The sequence below is a fragment of the Lissotriton vulgaris genome, chromosome 10, assembly GCF_964263255.1.
Source record: "Lissotriton vulgaris chromosome 10, aLisVul1.2, whole genome shotgun sequence".
Taxonomy (NCBI): domain Eukaryota; kingdom Metazoa; phylum Chordata; class Amphibia; order Caudata; family Salamandridae; genus Lissotriton; species Lissotriton vulgaris.
The window spans coordinates 473,793,651-473,815,030 of record NC_141698.1 but is presented as its reverse complement, the minus strand read 5'-3'; the positions used below and the strand labels follow the sequence as shown (position 1 = coordinate 473,815,030).

The 21,380-nt window shown below is 45.4% G+C and overlaps 1 protein-coding gene across 1 annotated transcript in view; it reads right to left on the bottom strand.

Annotated features, from left to right (window-relative positions):
• LOC147685423 (syntaxin-binding protein 4-like) overlaps nt 1-21,380 on the bottom strand; it is a 986,001-nt gene that overhangs the window by 367,092 nt on the left and 597,529 nt on the right. Inside the window, exon 14 of the mRNA XM_086939786.1 lies at nt 20,365-20,457. Within this exon, the coding sequence (XP_086795912.1) occupies nt 20,365-20,457 (93 nt within the window). The remainder of the gene's footprint in view (nt 1-20,364; nt 20,458-21,380) is intronic.

The following is a 21,380-nucleotide window of genomic DNA, read 5'->3' as shown; positions in this document are numbered from 1 at the left end:
ACATAAAATCACAAACCCACTTAGAGGACCTAGAGAACAGCTTTCACTGTAACAATGTGTGGATCAGAGGAGTTCCAATAGTGGATGATGAAATAGATTTCATAGCATATGTCCAGAGACTGTTCAAATGGCTACTCAATTTTCCAGATGTGAGGAACTCTTTCTTCATAGGACCTATACAACTGACTACAGCCTCTATTCCTGTGGACATTTTCACCTGGGCCCATTTCTTTCATCTGAAAGAGTGTTGCAAGATTAACAGGGCCTGTGCACAAACGCTCCCATTTCACGTGTTCATGTTTGAAGTTGACAGTGTGAATGGGTCTAGCTTTCAATATATAAATGGCCCTAAACCTTTTTTTTGCAGAGGATCCTTTTCATGGAGTGTGGTGGTTGCCCAGGGCCTGAGTTCCAGCCCAGCTGAATCTCATCACTATCCTTAGAGGGATGGCGACCTGTTTTATAGTTAGACCACTCCAAGGCACCTGGCAGAAACACATTCACTCTATGCTCTTTAGGACAGGTAGTGCTAGGTAGGCATGCAATTATATGCATTAATATATTCAGTACAATAATTGTAATAGTTGAATTATTCATCTTTTTCACCATTCTTGTAATGCTGGGTACAATTCTCTGTTTTCTTCCACTAATCACTGCAGCGCACATATCTTACACAAGAATCAAATTGCTTCGATAAATGTTTGAAATGCAAGGTTGTGTATTTCTTGTAAACAAAACAGGTGATGGACCGAATGTGGATCAATGTCACACATTCATCCCAGTCCAAAGATCTGGGCCCAAATCCATCGGTTTTTTGCACTCCACACCACCCTGGGTTAGACAATGGCGATATGCAAATCAGCTCTGACCCTGTGCCCCATGGGAACAGTCCAGTCCGAACTACAAAAGCCATGTCCTTCCCAGAACGGAATCAAGCATCCGAGGACCGGACCGGTTTCGAGGTAACACCTCTCATCAGCCCGGCTAGCTTGACTCCAGTGGTGTGGAGTGCCTGGGACCCACGTCTGAGCATCCCCAGCGCACTTAGGGCGGAATTTGCAAACAAAACAGGTGATGGACCGAATGTGGATCAATGTCACACATTCATCCCAGTCCAAAGATCTGGGCCCAAATCCATCGTTTTTTTGCATTCCACACCACCCTGGGTTAGACAATGGCGATATGCAAATCAGCTCTGACCCTGTGCCCTAATGGGAACAGTCCAGTCCGAACTACAAAAGCCATGTCCTTCCCAGAACGGAATCAAGCATCCGAGGACCGGACCGGTTTCGAGGTAACACCTCTCATCAGCCCGGCTAGCTTGACTCCAGTGGTGTGGAGTGCCTGGGACCCACGTCTGAGCATCCCCAGCGCACTTAGGGCGGAATTTGCAAACAAAACAGGTGATGGACCGAATGTGAATCAATGTCACACATTCATCCCAGTCCAAAGATCTGGGCCCAAATCCATCGTTTTTTTGCACTCCACACCACCCTGGTTTAGACAATGGCGATATGCAAATCAGCTCTGACCCTGTGCCCCATGGGAACAGTCCAGTCCGAACTACAAAAGCCATGTCCTTCCCAGAACGGAATCAAGCATCCGAGGACGGAACCGGTTTCGAGGTTACACCTCTCATCAGCCCGGCTAGCTTGACTCCAGTGGTGTGGAGTGCCTGGGACCCACGTCTGAGCATCCCCAGCGCACTTAGGGCAGAATTTGCAAACAAAACAGGTGATGGACCGAATGTGGATCAATGTCACACATTCATCCCAGTCCAAAGATCTGGGCCCAAATCCATCGTTTTTTTGCACTCCACACCACCCTGGGTTAGACAATGGCGATATGCAAATCAGCTCTGACCCTGTGCCCCATGGGAACAGTCTAGTCCGAACTACAAAAGCCATGTCCTTCCCAGAACCGAATCAAGCATCCGAGGACCGGACCGGTTTCGAGGTAACACCTCTCATCAGCCCGGCTAGCTTGACTCCAGTGGTTTGGAGTGCCTGGGACCCACGTCTGAGCATCCCCAGCGCACTTAGGGCGGAATTTGCAAACAAAACAGGTGATGGACCGAATGTGGATCAATGTCACACATTCATCCCAGTCCAAAGATCTGGGCCCAAATCCATCGTTTTTTTGCACTCCACACCACCCTGGGTTAGACAATGGCGATATGCAAATCAGCTCTGACCCTGTGCCCCATGGGAACAGTCCAGTCCGAACTACAAAAGCCATGTCCTTCCCAGAACGGAATCAAGCATCCAAGGACCGGACCGGTTTTGAGGTAACACCTCTCATCAGCCCGGCTAGCTTGACTCCAGTGGTGTGGAGTGCCTGGGACCCACGTCTGAGCATCCCCAGCGCACTTAGGGCGGAATTTGCAAACAAAACAGGTGATGGACCGAATGTGGATCAATGTCACACATTCATCCCAGTCCAAAGATCTGGGCCCTAATCCATCGTTTTTTTGCACTCCACACCACCATGGGTTAGACAATGGCGATATGCAAATCAGCTCTGACCCTCTGCCCCATGGGAACAGTCCAGTCCGAACTACAAAAGCCATGTCCTTCCCAGAACGGAATCAAGCATCCGAGGACTGGACCGGTTTCGAGGTAACACCTCTCATCAGCCGGGCTAGCTTGACTCCAGTGGTGTGGAGTGCCTGGGACTAACGTCTGGGCATCCCCAGCGCACTTAGGGCGGAATTTGCAAACAAAACAGGTGATGGACAGAATGTGGATCAATGTCACACATTCACCCCAGTCCGAAGATCTGGGCCCAAATCCATTGTTTTTTTGCACTCCACACCACCCTGGGTTAGACAATGGCGATATGCAAATCAGCTCTGACCCTGTGCCCCATGGGAACACTCCAGTCCAAACTACAAAGCAATGTCCTTCCCAGAACGGAATCAAGCATCCGAGGACCGGACCGGTTTCGAGGTAACACCTCTCATCAGCCCGGCTAGCTTGACTCCAGTGGTGTGGAGTGCCTGGGACCCACGTCTGGGCATCCCTAGCGCACTTAGGGTGGAATATACAAACAAAACAGGTGATGGACAGAATGTGGATCAATGTCACACATTCATCCCAGTCCAAAGATCTGGGCCCAAATCCATCGTTTTTTTGCATTCCACACCACCCTGGGTTAGACAATGGCGATATGCAAATCAGCTCTGACCCTGTGCCCTAATGGGAACAGTCCAGTCCGAACTACAAAAGCCATGTCCTTCCCAGAACGGAATCAAGCATCCGAGGACCGGACCGGTTTCGAGGTAACACCTCTCATCAGCCCGGCTAGCTTGACTCCAGTGGTGTGGAGTGCCTGGGACCCACGTCTGAGCATCCCCAGCGCACTTAGGGCGGAATTTGCAAACAAAACAGGTGATGGACCGAATGTGAATCAATGTCACACATTCATCCCAGTCCAAAGATCTGGGCCCAAATCCATCGTTTTTTTGCACTCCACACCACCCTGGTTTAGACAATGGCGATATGCAAATCAGCTCTGACCCTGTGTCCCATGGGAACAGTCCAGTCCAAACTACAAAAGCCATGTCCTTCCCAGAACGGAATCAAGCATCCGAGGACGGAACCGGTTTCGAGGTTACACCTCTCATCAGCCCGGCTAGCTTGACTCCAGTGGTGTGGAGTGCCTGGGACCCACGTCTGAGCATCCCCAGCGCACTTAGGGCAGAATTTGCAAACAAAACAGGTGATGGACCGAATGTGGATCAATGTCACACATTCATCCCAGTCCAAAGATCTGGGCCCAAATCCATCGTTTTTTTGCACTCCACACCACCCTGGGTTAGACAATGGCGATATGCAAATCAGCTCTGACCCTGTGCCCCATGGGAACAGTCTAGTCCGAACTACAAAAGCCATGTCCTTCCCAGAACCGAATCAAGCATCCGAGGACCGGACCGGTTTCGAGGTAACACCTCTCATCAGCCCGGCTAGCTTGACTCCAGTGGTTTGGAGTGCCTGGGACCCACGTCTGAGCATCCCCAGCGCACTTAGGGCAGAATTTGCAAACAAAACAGGTGATGGACCGAATGTGGATCAATGTCACACATTCATCCCAGTCCAAAGATCTGGGCCCAAATCCATCGTTTTTTTGCACTCCACACCACCCTGGGTTAGACAATGGCGATATGCAAATCAGCTCTGACCCTGTGCCCCATGGGAACAGTCCAGTCCGAACTACAAAAGCCATGTCCTTCCCAGAACGGAATCAAGCATCCAAGGACCGGACCGGTTTTGAGGTAACACCTCTCATCAGCCCGGCTAGCTTGACTCCAGTGGTGTGGAGTGCCTGGGACCCACGTCTGAGCATCCCCAGCGCACTTAGGGCGGAATTTGCAAACAAAACAGGTGATGGACCGAATGTGGATCAATGTCACACATTCATCCCAGTCCAAAGATCTGGGCCCTAATCCATCGTTTTTTTGCACTCCACACCACCATGGGTTAGACAATGGCGATATGCAAATCAGCTCTGACCCTCTGCCCCATGGGAACAGTCCAGTCCGAACTACAAAAGCCATGTCCTTCCCAGAACGGAATCAAGCATCCGAGGACTGGACCGGTTTCGAGGTAACACCTCTCATCAGCCGGGCTAGCTTGACTCCAGTGGTGTGGAGTGCCTGGGACTAACGTCTGGGCATCCCCAGCGCACTTAGGGCGGAATTTGCAAACAAAACAGGTGATGGACAGAATGTGGATCAATGTCACACATTCACCCCAGTCCGAAGATCTGGGCCCAAATCCATTGTTTTTTTGCACTCCACACCACCCTGGGTTAGACAATGGCGATATGCAAATCAGCTCTGACCCTGTGCCCCATGGGAACACTCCAGTCCAAACTACAAAGCAATGTCCTTCCCAGAACGGAATCAAGCATCCGAGGACCGGACCGGTTTCGAGGTAACACCTCTCATCAGCCCGGCTAGCTTGACTCCAGTGGTGTGGAGTGCCTGGGACCCACGTCTGGGCATCCCTAGCGCACTTAGGGTGGAATATACAAACAAAACAGGTGATGGACAGAATGTGGATCAATGTCACACATTCATCCCAGTCCAAAGATCTGGGCCCAAATCCATCGTTTTTTTGCACTCCACACCACCCTGGGTTAGACAATGGCGATATGCAAATCAGCTCTGACCCTGTGCCCCATGGGAACAGTCCAGTCCGAACTACAAAAGCCATGTCCTTCCCAAAACGGAATCAAGCATCCGAGGACCGGACCGGTTTCGAGGTAACACCTCTCATCAGCCCGGCTAGCTTGACTCCAGTGGTGTGGAGTGCCTGGGACCCACGTCTGGGCATCCCCAGCGCACTTAGGGCGGAATTAGCAAACAAAACAGGTGATGGACAGAATGTGGATCAATGTCACACATTCATCCCAGTCCAAAGATCTGGGCCCAAATCCATCGTTTTTTTGCACTCCACACCACCCTGGGTTAGACAATGGCGATATGCAAATCAGCTCTGACCCTGTGCCCCATGGGAACAGTCCAGTCCGAACTACAAAAGCCATGTCCTTCCCAGAACGGAATCAAGCATCCGAGGACCGGACCGGTTTCGAGGTAACACCTCTCATCAGCCCGGCTAGCTTGACTCCAGTGGTGTGGAGTGCCTGGGACCCATGTCTGAGCATCCCCAGCGCACTTAGGGAGGAATTTGCAAACAAAACAGGTGATGGACCGAATGTGGATGAATGTCACACATTCATCCCAGTCCAAAGATCTGGGCCCAAATCCATCGTTTTTTTGCACTCCACACCACCCTGGGTTAGACAAAGGCCATATGCAAATCAGCTCTGACCCTGTGCCCCATGGGAACAGTCCAGTCCGAACTACAAAAGCCATGTCCTTCCCAGAACGGAATCAAGCATCCGAGGACCGGACCGGTTTCGAGGTAACACCTCTCATCAGCCCGGCTAGCTTGACTCCATGTCCTTCCCAGAACGGAGTCAAGCATATCACCATTGTCTAACCCAGGGTGGTGTGGAGTGCAAAAAAATTATGGATTTGGGCCCAGATCTTTGGACTGGGATGAATGTGTGACATTGATCCACATTCGGTCCATCACCTGTTTTGTTTGCAAATTCCGCCCTAAGTGCGCTGGGGATGCTCAGACGTGGGTCCCAGGCACTCCACACCACTGGAGTCAAGCTAGCCGGGCGGATGAGAGGTGTTACCTCGAAACCGGTCCGGTCCTCGGATGCTTGATTTCGTTCTGGGAAGGACATGGCTTTTGTAGTTAGGACTGGACTGTTCCCATGGGGCACAGGGTCAGAGCTGATTTGCATATCGCCATTGTCTAACCCAGGGTGGTGTAGAGTGCAAAAAAACGATGGATTTGGGCCCAGATCTTTGGACTGGGATGAATGTGTGACATTGATCCACATTCGGTCCATCACCTGTTTTGTTTGCAACTTCCGCCCTAAGTGTGCTGGGGATGCTCAGACCTGGGTCCCAGGCACTCCACACCACTGGAGTCAAGCAGACCCTGATGCAGAGGTCTAGCCCGGGATCAGGGTTTAATTCCCCGCCTTGGCGGGTCTTGGGCTCAAAATTCCACGAACCTGATCATTCTCGCCTCGGTGCCTATTGCAATCATGGAGTCCCACTCTGCAACCCTGGGCAATAGCTTGCTTAATCTCCACAACGGCCCCCACAACGCTAAGGATGCCTGGCCTCCACCTTGGGGGGGCCCAGGAGTGGACACCTCACTGGAAAGCCAGGATGGGTTCCACAGCGGTATTCGTACAAGCGCCTTGAGACCCTTGTGGGTGAGTAGTGCGCTATACAAATATCAATTTACAATTTACAATATAACACTATAAAACAACCTGATAGGTATCAATATACTGATACATATCCTTCTAGGTACTTTGAGGATGCATCCAAAAAAAGCTCTGAGAGAGAAGGACCATCAGAGAGTAGGAAGGAGTACTACCTGAAACTGAAGAAGGACTCAAAACGCTCTTCTGACTTTCAATAAAAAAAGGAAGAAAAACTTCCACAACAAAAACGCCAATTCAAGAAAAAGAAAGTGCCTGGTATCACACTTAAATATGCCCCACATTTTGAGGACCCTGCTTCTGAACAAGAAGTGGGCTCTGAGTATGCTAGACAGCACAGCTGAGGTCACAATAGTTTGCCAGAATCCTCAAAATGTTCTGGTGATGATAGCAACTAATGGGTTTGTTCAGGTGGAATCACCAGATCAGAGAGTTCGTTCTCCAGGTAGATTGTATAATTTGCAACTCCAAGTTGAGGGTGATAAATCCAGTACCATTACATTTCTTTTTAGGGACATTTGGTTATGACATTCTCTTGGCAGAAAAGGATTAGCTGCCAGAGTTTGAAAGCAAATTCCTACCAGGGGAAAAATGTGATATTTCCATTCTTATTCGTCTTTGTTCCTGAAGCAGTTAAACATGTGTATGCCAAGAAGTGAGCACCATCACAAGCCCCAGCCGAGTATTACATCTATGTGGGCTGGGATGAAGAACCACCTTATCATATAATACCCATAAGGTCCAGCCGGCTAGTGCAAACAAAATACTCAGTTAAAAATGAAGTTAAACGCCCAGTTCGAGAAATTCCAAACCAGCTTCTATAACAAGGCATACTTGAGCATTGTATCTCACCAATAAACAATCCTTTGTTTCCAGTATTGAAACCAGACCATTCCTACCACTTAGTCTTAGATTACAGACAATTAAATGGTCACACTCATACACTTGCAGTACAAAATTCATACATTGCAGCACTAATGAACAATATAGTGCACAAAAAGTACAAAATAACATTAGACATTTTGAATGCCTTTTTCTGCCAAAACATAGTGCCTGCAAGCAGGTATTTGAGAGTATTTACTGTGCTTGTCTATTGCTCTAAGGGTATAAGAACAGCCAAAGTTTGTTTTCTGCCCGTGTAACAGAACTGTTACAACATTTCAACAAAGCATCACCCTATGTTGATGACATATAACTTAAGGATGATCCCTAAGAAACACACCTAGCCATAGAAGATCACATTGTTGTGGGATTTGCACAAATAGGCTACAAATTCAATATTCAGAAATCAAAAATTGCCTTTCTTAGTGTCTTGTTCTTGGGATACGAGCTATCAAATGAAGGCAAAAGCTTAATGCTGTTTTTCTAGAGAATTGCGCACCCTTACACCTGCCGAGCACAATGAAAAAACTACAATCACTTTTGGTAATTTAAAATTTTGGTATAACATACATACCAGATTATGCACAAAGGGTTAAACCATTTTATGAATTAATATGATTAATATGTCCAGACTTGTCAAGCACATATTAAACACCAAAACAGACAGATCTTGCGTTCAGTACAAACTGACATGCTGTCTTCAAAACACTTACACACACGTGTTAACACCACAAACTTGGTGATCCGTGTAATAGTGGGAACCACAAGCTACACATATGTCACTTTCAATGTAGATGACACTGTACCGATTGCATATAAATTGCATTTATATTCCAATGCAGAAATGCTTTTTGAACCTACAGAAAAAATAGTGACTACAGTACAGGGAGCTGTTGTGAAAGTGAGATCATTGGCCAAGTGGAAACACATAATTATCCTGACTCCCATTCCAGCCTTAGAGGCTGTAACAAAGGCCAGCATCCCAAACGTAAAAGCCTAAATCCTAGATGGATACAATGGGCCACTTCACTAACAGCAACTGACATAGGCTATGTCTTATGCTCTACATTATTAACACAAGCATGCCTGCAATACGAAGAAGAATACCCTGTGTCCAGTGAAATTATGACTCTAGATTAGTACGACTTTGTAGTCTATACTGATAGTTCTGCCCAGTCTGCAGTTGGAATGAAACATCAATACACTGCTGCTGGCCCAGCGGTAAGGGGTAAAATGAATGATAAAATATTCCATCCTCTCAAAATAGTTATGCAGTCACTAGGTGATTGCACAGCTGGCTGAACTAAAAGCTGTAATTCGGGCACTCAAGAATATGGATTGTGAATTCATCACACTTAGAGTGTGAGATTAGTATAATGGTATCCACCCTGATAATTAGTACTTACACTATTGGAACCAGAATGGATTCAGAGACTCTAAAGCAGATGTCTCCAACAAGTTGATTGCAAGCTACCAGTAGTTCCCGGACACCTTCAAAGTAGCTCCCAGTCTTGAGTTCATTTTTAAGTAAGCACAGGATCACATTTTTCTATTAAGATTAAAGGAAGGCGCTGTTTGCTCTACATTATCCTCATCAGCCTGCAGATAGTGCTCAGTCTGATTGTGGCAAGGCAGGATCAGTGAGGTAAAGCACTGAAGCATTAAACTCGTAAATAAAAGCCCTTGTTGACTCAATATTGGACTGTGAGAACAAAATGATGATTCTGAATGCTTCTGAATGGGAGAAAATGTAAATGGAAAGTTGCCTTAATGAATACATTTTCATTTTAATGTTCTTTCATTTCAAAGGCCTTTTGCTCCCAGTGGCACACTGTGCCAAATTTATAACTGTAAACTAGTAATTTTTTTCAAATAAGAGAAATATAAAGTGAAGAAAACCTTTTCTATGAAACATGAAGTATTAATGTCTTGCTCCACGTTCAATTAATCCAAATACATCTTAATATTTTCTGAAGCATATTTATTCACTTAAAATTCCTCCCATTTAAACAAATGTATTTTTCAGTTATAAATATGAAAACATGTCTACAGGCCACTGGGAGCAAGATGCTTGGTGTTTGTAAATGTGACACTTAGAAACGAGACACAATTTAAATGAGGAGTTTTATGGAATCTATATGAACAAAGTTAACTCTTCAGTTTAATTTCCTTGATAAAGTACAGTGCCATATTTAGAATTGAAAAAAAACAGCAATTATTTTCAGTTGGAGAAATTTATAGAGCCAAAAAATGTTCCATATTCTGAGTATCTTTGCAGAACATTTTTCTGCACTTTAAATTTCTCCCATTTGTGCCACAAGTACATGCAACATAGTCTCTGAGTCACCCATGCACATAGATCCCACTCATACGCACACATATTCATACATTCCTAAAGACCACGCTCTCACCGACACACAAGGCAGCCCTGTCTTAGTTCCCCTAGTCAAAGTATTTTGTTTGAACCATCTGGCTCAACAGACATTAGACTTAAAGTCAATTAATCACGGTGTGGGGGTGTCTAGTAACAATACACAAGTTGCTTAGCCTTCAATTGCTCACAAAGATTTTCAATGATCGGAAGTAGCTCTCACTATAGAAAAGGTTGGAGACCCCGCCTCAAAAGGGTGTACTATCTACCAGAAGTTGCCTTGGGAAAAGGTATCAAATCTTAAAGCAAGATTGCCACTGGCTCATGTTATACACACACTGAGCCACCAACGAGTAGGAATACACGGTGCAGGGAATATACTGCCTTATGAAGCTGCACAGGCAGCAGCCCAAATTGCTGCCGTAGCTGCAATAACGAGGATAGATAGAGAAATCATGATAGCTGCCACAGCTTTGTGGTGTGGCACTCCTTTTTGAAATTTATATTCAGCGGAATACTGCCACCTACTAAATGGTCAAAACATTCAGTTTGCTCGTCTTCCCGTTGTTGGGGGTAGAGTAATTCAAAATGCAGATTGCAGACCAGAATTAATCATGGCAGCACATGAAGGGTTAGCTTCTGCTCACACTGGTGTGGCGGCCACAGTCTTGTTACTACAGAAAAGCTACTGGTGGCAGGTGTAAATAAGCAGACTTGTGACATTTGTCAACAAATAAAGTTTTCCATAAAGCATACCCTGATAAGGAAAACGACCCGACTCCGATTCCGAGTCAGACTACCACAGGAAAATACACTAGAGGCAAGGCATGATGAGCCAATCATGGGCACAGAACACCCTTAAAATGCATATATGTTGGATCACTCTATGGATCATGATTTGAAGGAGGGAAGTGCTGCAAAGGCTAGTAGAGAGACTAGCAGAGAGGGGGACTTGGGTGAGAAATTTTACTCACTCTCAGAACCCTCGAATTCATCAGAGGAACATGTCGGGCATGATGAGCAAGATGGGGGGCCTAGATCTGGATCTCCGGAGGGGTCAGCAATCAGCCTGTGGAATGAATCTAATACCTCAAATGTGGACAAACAAGAAAAAAGGAAATCAGAGACATGCTTTTTTAATGGAAATAACAATAATGAGCTGCTAAATAAGCAATGGCCAGATAAGGGGGAAAGTATCAACAAATATGGATAAATTCAGGCTTTGTTTATCTAATGTTGTTCGTTTAAATAATAGAAAAAAAAGAGAAAGGGTATATGAGATATTTGAAACATTGAACCCAGATCTAATATGTTTACAAGAGACACATATTCCATGGCACAATAAATATCTTTTAGAGATTAGAGGCTATTGCTTGGTGGCATGCTCTTCTCAGACTACCAGGATCAGAGGGGTTGCTATATTGTTAATGTTCTAGGTCTTCGGGATCGGCTTGACACAGTAAGACCTGGCCCGAAAGGAGAACGACAGTGCCCAAAGACCAATATCGCCTACGGGGGTCCCTGTTAATAGTGAGACTAAGTAAAGGGATTGTTTGCCCTCCTTGAACAACGTGGTACGGCAAGGAGTAATGCAGTCAACAACAAGCTAACAAGCTACAGTTAAGCTGTTTAATGCATAAAGAAATAAAGGTTACTTTCACAAGAAGACATAAAGAACTGAAAGTCAACGATACCCTTCACCATCAAGCAATTACTTGCGGAACCCCCTCGGCCGACAATGCCGAGCGAACCTTGGGACCAACCGTCCTCCGCAAGAGCACCCGTCCTGGTATGCCCACCAACGGAGGGCACTGTGCAAAGCAGCGGCTGACAATGCCGCTCGAGTTCCGCTTGCTGAGGCAGGGATGTCTACCTGCTGAGTCACAACACACGCGGTAAATCACGGCTAATGCTCCTAAAAACGGGTCTATGGTGGTTGCTTGGATATGTCACGCTTCCATTGACTTCCTCATGCAACTGGCAGGTTCCGAGGTTCCACTCGGCATGAACGAAGGCTCCGCTTCCTGTCCGGTTTTCGAGAGCCTCTGATAAAGCACAATGTTGTCCTAGGTGTAAGGGAGACAAGTGCCAGCCTTGCGCTTCTCCCAGGGGTAAACAAGCACTGCTAGCGTTCGGCAATATCCGACGCTGTTCCTGGTTTACGGCCGCCCTTTAAACCCGGACCGGCCTGCGCATGCTCCGCGCCTGGCCTGCTGGGAAATGAAGTCCGACGCGCTGTGATACGCTCCGCGCTCTGCCGGTCAAAAGGTGTGGGCGAAGGAGAGCGGCTGTCCCGGCCTCTTCAGAGCGTCTCGCGCTTCCGGGATTCGTACGAGGCAAGTGAGGTGGGATGCGATCCTGACATATACATACCAGACAACGGAATGAGCTGGTAGTGTGATCAGCAAAAGATAAGTGGGGACGCAGGGCTATAGTAGATTTGGCAACTGGATTGACAGTCATCAATGTTTATGGCTCTAATTTAGATGATGCGGGCATTTGGGAAGAACTGGAAATAGAAGTAGCTAATTGGTCTCAACGATTAATAGTGTGCGGTGATTTTAATATACATTTGGATGCGATTAAAATCCAAAACCAGATGTATGTAGGAAGGAAACCACAGGTTTATAGGACAATTAGGGCACTTAAAGATAGCCATGGCCTGTGCCATGTATGGGCAGAAAAACAACCAGAAGACCCCAGATTTACATATTTTTCCCATCCACACAGGAAATTCATACAACTGGATTACTTTTTAGCCTTACATTTATTGATAGGTAACGTAGATATTATAAAACTGCCCCAATTATATTCTGATCATAATCCTCTGATCTTGACGGTAAGGGAGGCGACGACTGTTAGGCAGAAGACCTCATGGTCATTCGATAAAAAGCTAATGATCGATGAGGAATTTTGCACATATATCAAGAAATGGGTTCAAGAATTCTTTGAATGCAACAGATACAGTGCCTTCCGCGAGGTGGTATGAGATACTTTTAAGGCTGTCTTGAGAGGGGATATAATTAGGTTTGTAGCTCGTACCCGTAAACAATGCAAAGCACAATCTGATCAACTAATTAGTAAATTGTCTGAACTTGAGGCCGAACATGTTCAAATAATAGATAACGGTGGCTCTGAGAGTGTATTTGGCGAACAAATGATTAAATTAGCTATAGCCAAATCGGAAATAAATGCCCACTTTCAGACTAAAGTGTCTCAGATGTTCCAAGCTTACCAAAATGAACTATATGAGTATGGGGAGGCTACGGGATGGCTTCTAGCTTTAATAACAAGGCAGAAAGCCGCCAGGAACAATATTGTAAGAATTAGGGATAGGAATAATCACTAAGGGGCTCATTAGGATCGCAGTTTTCCCACATCCTCCGGGCCGGCGGAAGCCACAGCCGGCTCGGAGGATGCGGGAAAACCGCTGCTGAGGCACAAAAGACCCACCGCCAAATTAGGATGGCGCTGGGTCTCAAAATCCGTCCGCAGCTTTTCCGCCGCGGTCGCCTTCCGACCGCAGCGGAAAAGCTCTAACATGGCTGGCGGTGTCTATCAGACACCGTCAGCCATATTAGGATTGCGGAAATCATATGCTTTTCCACGGCGGCTTTTCAGCCGTGGAAAAGCATATGGACATTGACTTCGGGGGCCCGTTGCGGGCCCCCTTGGTGAAGGGGGCGTGGGGGGTGCACTTGTGGGGTACCTATGGTACCCCTCAGCATTTGCGTGGACAAAGCGGCAGGCACCGTGCGGTGCCTGCTGCTTTGTGCACACAAATGCCGTGCATGCATTTTTAACATTGCAGCGGGTGCAGCTTGAAGCTGCGCGGAGGGGCAGCCTCTGCGGACGGTCCCTCCTACTCTATGGTGGCGGACGGACTCATGTCCGTCCGCCATCATAATCCGCCCCTTAGTCTCTGGCCCACAGAAAATTACTGAAGTATTTGAGGAATTCTATAGCAGGCTTTATCAGTCAGAGGAACGTTTGGAAGAACATGGTGAAACAGGAGATAAGCGACTTATGTTACCAAGATTAGATACTGAAGCTGCTTTCGAACTAGAACAAGAAATAACCATAGAAGAAGTGCAGGAAGCACTGAGATCCCTTTATCTGGGGAAAGCTACAGGCCCCAATAAAATTTCGGTAGACGTTTATAAAATGCTATCATCTCAAATACTCCCCATTATGCAAGACTTATTCATGGGTATACAATATAGAGGGATTCCACCCGCGTCGTGGCAGGGAACAGATATGATTTCTTTTCTTAAAAAAGACAAGCCATCAGAAGCACCATCTTTGTATCGTCGAATATCGCTCATGAATGAGGATGCGAAAGTTTATTCCAAAATAATGGCCACCCGATTACAAAGGACTATCCTTGCACTTATATCACCTTGGAAACATGGCTTTGTTCCCGTCAAGGGGACCACAGACCATACAAGACGGGTTATCTCAATCTTGGATATTGCGGAGGCTGAGAATAGAGAGATGGCTGGGGTCCTCTTGGACGCAGAAAAAGCCTTTGACCGAGTGGCCTGGCAATATCTATGGGCGAACTTGGTGGACAGAGGATTTCCCTCTGGATTTATAAGGGCTCTTCAGAATATGTATTACAAGCCCTATGTTCAGATTCAAATTATGGGTCACACTTCTAGGAGGGTGGAGATTGCCAGAGGCACATGCCAAGGCTGTCCCTGTTCTCCTATTTTATTTGCATTTTATTTGGATCCCGCCATTACTCGCCTCTTGCATAATCAATCAATCAAACCGGTTATAACGCATGGCCATGAGACAAAAATTCTTGCATACGCAGATGACATTGCGATAATTACAGCAGAACCTCGAGTAGCTATGAAAGAGATTGAAAATATGGCAGAAAAACTTGGGGAGAAATCCGGATATCTTTTTAATAAAACCAAAACACAAATTATATTTTCCTACAGGATTCTCGGGTAACCGAGATAGCCACGTATTTAGGGGTTAAAATAAAAGCAGGAATTAATAGTCTCTGGGCAGTCAATATTGACCCAGTGCTGGAAAAAATAAATAGCGAGCTTAGAAGTATTAACACTCTCCATCTTACATTAATTGGCAGAATCAATGTAATTAAAATGAAGATAGTCCCCACGATTCTGTACTTAATAAGTGCAATATCGCTGGAACTTGCCGTCACCACAATACATATATTCAAGGCTAGGTTCTCTAAATTTATTTGGGGATATCAAAAGGTAAGGCAGGCTTATAAATATCTGACGCTACCTAAAGAACGGTGTGGTTGGGGAGCCCCCAGCATGCAGCTATATTATTGAGCTTCTGCCTTGCAACAGTTTGGAACTCTCTATCTCTTTCAAACCGAAGAGACGGAGCAGCCGAGAATACCTACTATATATATATCAACTGGTTATGGGGGATGCTGCTGTGGCGTTATTGCAACGACAAAGTGACCCTAACTATTATAAAAAATCCTGATACAGGTGCTTTAGGAGTGCACTAAAGATCTGGAAAAAGTGGGAAGAATTTGCATTAGTAGGTATAATAAATATACATCACTTTGGCATTCTGATTTTTCGACACCAGTATTCTATGATCGAATGGCCAAGAAATGGAAGCAAGCGGGGATCGTATTGGCAAATTTTATTCTAATGAAGAGAGAAAGGCTTTTATAGAACTAGTTCAAGGATTTGGGATACTTAAGAACGGTATACAACGTTTAGCACGCATTTTTTACCACGCACTACCATTACAACGCAGGCATTACCACGCATACCATTACAACGCATTGCGCTGGGGGGCGCTCTAGGATAGGGAATACGTTTAATTTTATATCCAACACCTTCCCTAGTGTCCACGGGGACTGTAGTTGGAATATAAAATTATACTTACCACTATCCAGCACCTTAAAGCGCTATGCGTTGTAACGGTATTTGTTGTAAATACCGCGTTGTAAAGGTATGCGTGGTAATAGTATGCGTGCTAACGTCATACATCCCTTAAGAACTCTTGCTTTAAGTACCCTCAAATACAGATCCGAATAAAAGGGCTATCCATAGGGTTCATTAGAATGGAACTGTTCCCTTTATTAGAAATTATGAGAAACCCAGAAAAGATTTCTATCAAGAGCTACTAAAAAAGAAGCCAGATGATATAGCCAAAATAGAATCAAAAAGGGCTGGTAAGCTCGAGGACAGAGAGGTAGATATAGATATGGTTTTAGAGATTGGGATAAAAGTTTTTATGTCAGATAACCTCAAAGCCCAACAATATAAAACTGTATACAATCTCTATTATACGCCTGCCAAACTATTCGAGTGGGGAAAGAGACAGACGGATAGATGCCTGAGATGCCTATTGGGCCCATCAGATAGTATACATATGTTTTATTCTTGTGAAAAGCTGGGTTCACTAAAAGAGTGTATTGAAAAGATCTGGTTTCAGCTACTAAATAAAGAGATACAAATTACTTCAACTCTGATGCTTTTAGGCTATGACATACAAACGTACTTAGATCCAACGGAGAGTGACTTTGTGTTTTCAACAATGGCGATAGCTCGCTTACTGGTTGCTACCGCATGAAGGATAGTGAGCCACCCACATATTATCAATGGCTATACAGGTTAATATTCATCGGTCGTCAAGAAATTTCTTTGTATAAGTGTAAAGGTGTTATGGCTGTGAGAATAGTCCTGAATATATGGGAACTTTTGATAGCCTGGTTGGAAAGAAATGATAGACAAGGGATTGGATGAATATGTACAAATACACAGAAAATACAATGAGGCTGCACAGCAACAATGATGTATGAATGCTTAAAATAATTGCAAATTGCTCATTATGTTATTCTGGCCATTATGAAAGTATGAAGTTTATTAAGTATGTGCAATGATGCTATAAGGTATGTATAAGATGTCTAATTTTAATAAAAATAAAAAAATTCAAAAAGGAAAAGACCTGAATCTTCATTGACATGGCGGATTTGTTACTGGAAACCACTAAAGTCTGCATGTTCATTGACATTTTAATAGTGGATTTTCAAAAGGGCGACATTTGCCGTATCCACTAAATAACAGTACTCAGGGATTTGTTACTCTCAGGGATTTCTCACTCATCAGCTGTAATAACCATCGCTCCAACTCCTAAACACTCATAATTGAAACTGTAAACTACTAAAATCTCAAATGTATTAATCTGCAAAATCCCAACCATATAATATGTACGCACAATCAAGTATGTAAATGTAGATCCAACCATTAAAGTGCAACTAAGGTAAGACACCAATTAGAACTGTAATATCCCGGTTCTAGAACACATAGGGCCTCATTTATGAAAACTGTTGCATCGCTGCGGAAAAACAGCGGCGCAACACTTTCAGTGCACCATCCTAGCAACACCATAGATGCACCATATTTACAGTACTGATATCCATGTTGCAAGGATTTACAGATTCGTCAGTGTTACTGATGTATCTGTTGGCCCAAAATTGGCACATTGCTGGAGTGTGTCTGAAAATATATGTAACTCCAGCAAAGAGTCTTTTCACATGGGGCAAGCCCCAAGTGAAAAAAGGCCTGATTCACTCCTTATGCCTGTTTCAAGAAGGTGTAAGGATTTGACATAGAGATGCCTTAGAAGTGGGGCTTTCACTGCGCCACTTCTACGTGGATTTACTGTGTTGGATCACCCACCCTGCATGCATTATACCTGAAGCAGTTATAATGTAGCACAGGGGTGTACAAAGTGACACACCTGCTCAGCTGCGTCACTTTGTGAATATGTCACAGTGTGGCACATTTTTACGCTGCCCCACCAACACAAAAAGTGACACAACATCAGTATAAGGGCCTCCTAAATAAGGTCCTCAGGATGTAAGGTTAACTGAGCATGAGGATTTTTAGCGGGTTGCAATTATTATTTATTATTATTATTTAAAATGTTATATAGCGCACAGTTACCCTTGGGCATCCCAGCGCTTATCCAGACCCCATCAGATAGTAAAGACGGCCAGATTAATGCACTCAAACAGGAAAGAGATAGGTTGTAAGACATTTGCGAAAACGCAGTGTACAAGGCTCGGCGCGTAATTTTCAAGGGAGCGAGTTCCACAGCTTCGCCGTGTTAACTGAGAATCTTCTCCCGCCAGTGCGGGCCCTTTTAACTCTGGGGACTAAAAGAAGGTGTTTTTGGTCGGAGCGCAGCGTTCTGCTCGATTTATATGGGACCGCTAAATTCTTCAGTATTGGGGGGCCTTTCCCCAGAAGGATTTTATGGGCTGTACAGAGTGCTTTAAATATGACTCTCTCCCGCACTGGGAGCCAGTGCAGTGCCTTTAGGGCAGGTCTAGCTGACTGCGTCCTAGGAATGTCCATGAGCAGCCTTGCCGCTGCATTCTGGACCTGCTGGAGTTTATTAAGAGTGGAATCAGGAGCACCCAGGAAGATGGCATTACTTTAATCCAGTCGAGATGTGATCAGGCCCTGAATCAGCAGCTTCCTGGATGTTACAGGTAGAAGAGGGAAAATTTTACGGGCAGACCGTACCAGGGCGAAGCACACTCCTGCAGTTTTCTTAGCTTGGGTCCTGAATGACAAGTCTTGCTCTAACCAGACTCCCAAGCTCTTGATTACCTCTTTAGGGTCCGGAAGGTCTCCCATGCAACTCGGCCAGCTGGTCAAAGGGAGAAGAGGAGTTTTGCTCCCTAACAGCATTATTTCCGTCTTCGAGCCATTCAGCTTAAGAGCTGATTCTTGCATCCAGGTGTGAACGTCCGACAGGCAGGAGTGCAGTATGTCAGGATTCTCAGCTAGTTGGGATAACGAAACCACCAACTGCGTGTCATCCGCATAACTGACGATCTTGATGTTATACGGGGCAACTATGTCCTCCAGGGGGGCCATATATACATATATACATTAAATAATGTCGGGCTGAGGGAGGAGCCCTGTGGCACTCCACACTGGAGGGGGATCGATTTAGACCGCTCACCGCCTTCCCAGACCTGGTATGTTCGTCCGGTAAGAAATGACCTCAGCCACTGCAGGGCAACCCCAGACACCCCTACCTCTGCCAGCCGCTGAATCAACACCTGATGGTTCACGGTGTCGAACGCCGCACTGAGGTCCAGGAGGATCACTGCCACTGAGAGTCCTGAATCCAGAATGCGTCTGGTTTCATCGACGACCACCAAGAGGGCAGTGTCGGTACCCTGGCCTGGACGTAATCGAGTTTGCGAAACTCGAAGCAATCCGTTGGACTCCAAACAAATTAAACAACAGGGGGTGACAGTTGTTGATTGACCAACCTTTCAGCAATTTTGCCGAGTCCCGGCAACAGAGAAATGAGCCTGAAGTTTGCCAGGTCCGAAGATCTAAATTAGGCTTCTTTAAAAGTGCCTTTACAACTGCTGTTTTCCAGCTTGGTGGCACCAAGCCCTGGGCAAAAGAGGCGTTCATTAAGTCTGTAACGGGAGCCACGATGGAAGCTTCTACTTGTTTAGCAATTCATGTCATTACTTTTGAATTTTGTTTATTTTTACAGTCTACATTTTTAGACTTTCTTTTTGTGATACTTATTCGGGAAATCCATATTTATGCACAAAACTGATTCCAATTCTAGTGCCCCTATGCCAGTTCATTAGGGCCTTATGGGAGGATTTTTTTCTCCTTGCTCAAGGTATCCCTGCAGATATCTTCAATCTTGCTGTGTATGCTTGCCCAAAAAACTAGATCGCCAATACACTAGTCTTCATTCCCAGCACATTACTGTTTAGAGTTGACCCTGGAGTCATTCGCGTGATATGGGATGCTTGGACCATGCATTTGTGCTCTCCATAATGGTAAACCAGGGAACTGAGGTTGTGAATGCTCTTTATGGTAGCGTTTGTTATGCCACCAATGCAGACTGTATTGCCTTTCGTTAACCAACACTAGATGGACCGAATCTCTCAGAAGTTGTGATCAGTGCATACGTAGAGCCTGCTGTATTGGTTGGTCTCCTGTGTCACCCTGCCTTGGGCGTGAACTGAATGCATGATGTCATCATTCCAAAGAATGAAGTCACCTTCCTTCCTCTTCTTTGAGAATGTAATCCTCTCCTGTGAGGATAGGTAACCAAACACAGTGGGAGTTACTGTGTCTAGCTGTCCTTTTTGGGGGTGCTTTATATCCATTTTTACAATACATGTTTAGTTATGACAAGCACTAGCAATCCTTTACAAGCAGCGGTATCCGAGACACGTCACATTGCCAATGTATGCTATCTGCCAAGTGCAACGTGTCATTTAAAGAGATGCTCACCTTTAGCCGGTAGACTTCATGTCGCAGGTCAGACACTTCTTGGCGCAGGTGTTCCACGATGCTGCTTTCAGGGCAGTTGAAGGGGTCAAAGGTCTGCAGAGGAGACAGCAAATAGCAACTGTAACAAACCTATGTCAACTGACAACAAACTGATAAAACATGCACCGGAGAGGGAGCTTCAGTGCCACCTTCTTTTATTGTCACATAAGATTGTGGGCATCTTTCACTCATGCAGTACCATCCCTGCCTGGCCCATTGTTGCCCTGTGGTTTAGTGGGCTTCCTCTGAATACCCCACCCTTTGTTGGTGAGCACGCCCACTGCATCTCACTGCCCCTATGGCTCGGCTAGTGAAGTGCCTATATATTCTAGCCCTTATTGCAATTATAATTGAGGTTTCCATCTCTCACACATCATCACCCATCACACCGCAAGCGCTGTGTCCCAAAACATGAGATCTGTACACAGGTGTACATGATGCTCAACATGAAAACACTTGCTACATATGCCCAAAACCAACAACACCCTTCCAAACACACTCGCACACAGTGCTACTTTCTATACACGTGCCTTAGAGTTTCAGCGACACAAATGGATGTTGTGCACACACCACAACACAGTCCAGCATAGAAGGGCTTTCTCAGAATACTTAAGGATGTATACCAGGCTTGGAGCACAAGTAGCTTTCGTACTGGTCTCTTTTAATTGAATGTAAGGTTCATCCTTAAATAAATAAATATTATACTTAAGGAAGACCCTCACACGATCCACCTAGAAACCAACTGCGGGCACATACATTTCTTATCTGAGTAGTATATCCTTCTCTACCTCATTAGTATCATGTTGTTCAATACTGGTATATAATGCTTCGATATCTAAAGTTCCCAGGAACTCATTCATATTGTCAAATCCCATACCATCTACTTTAGCTATCATATTAGTCGTATCATTCACAATTGGATTTGTGATTACATACCCATCATTTGAGAAAATGATCTACTTACTGGCTTAAAGTTT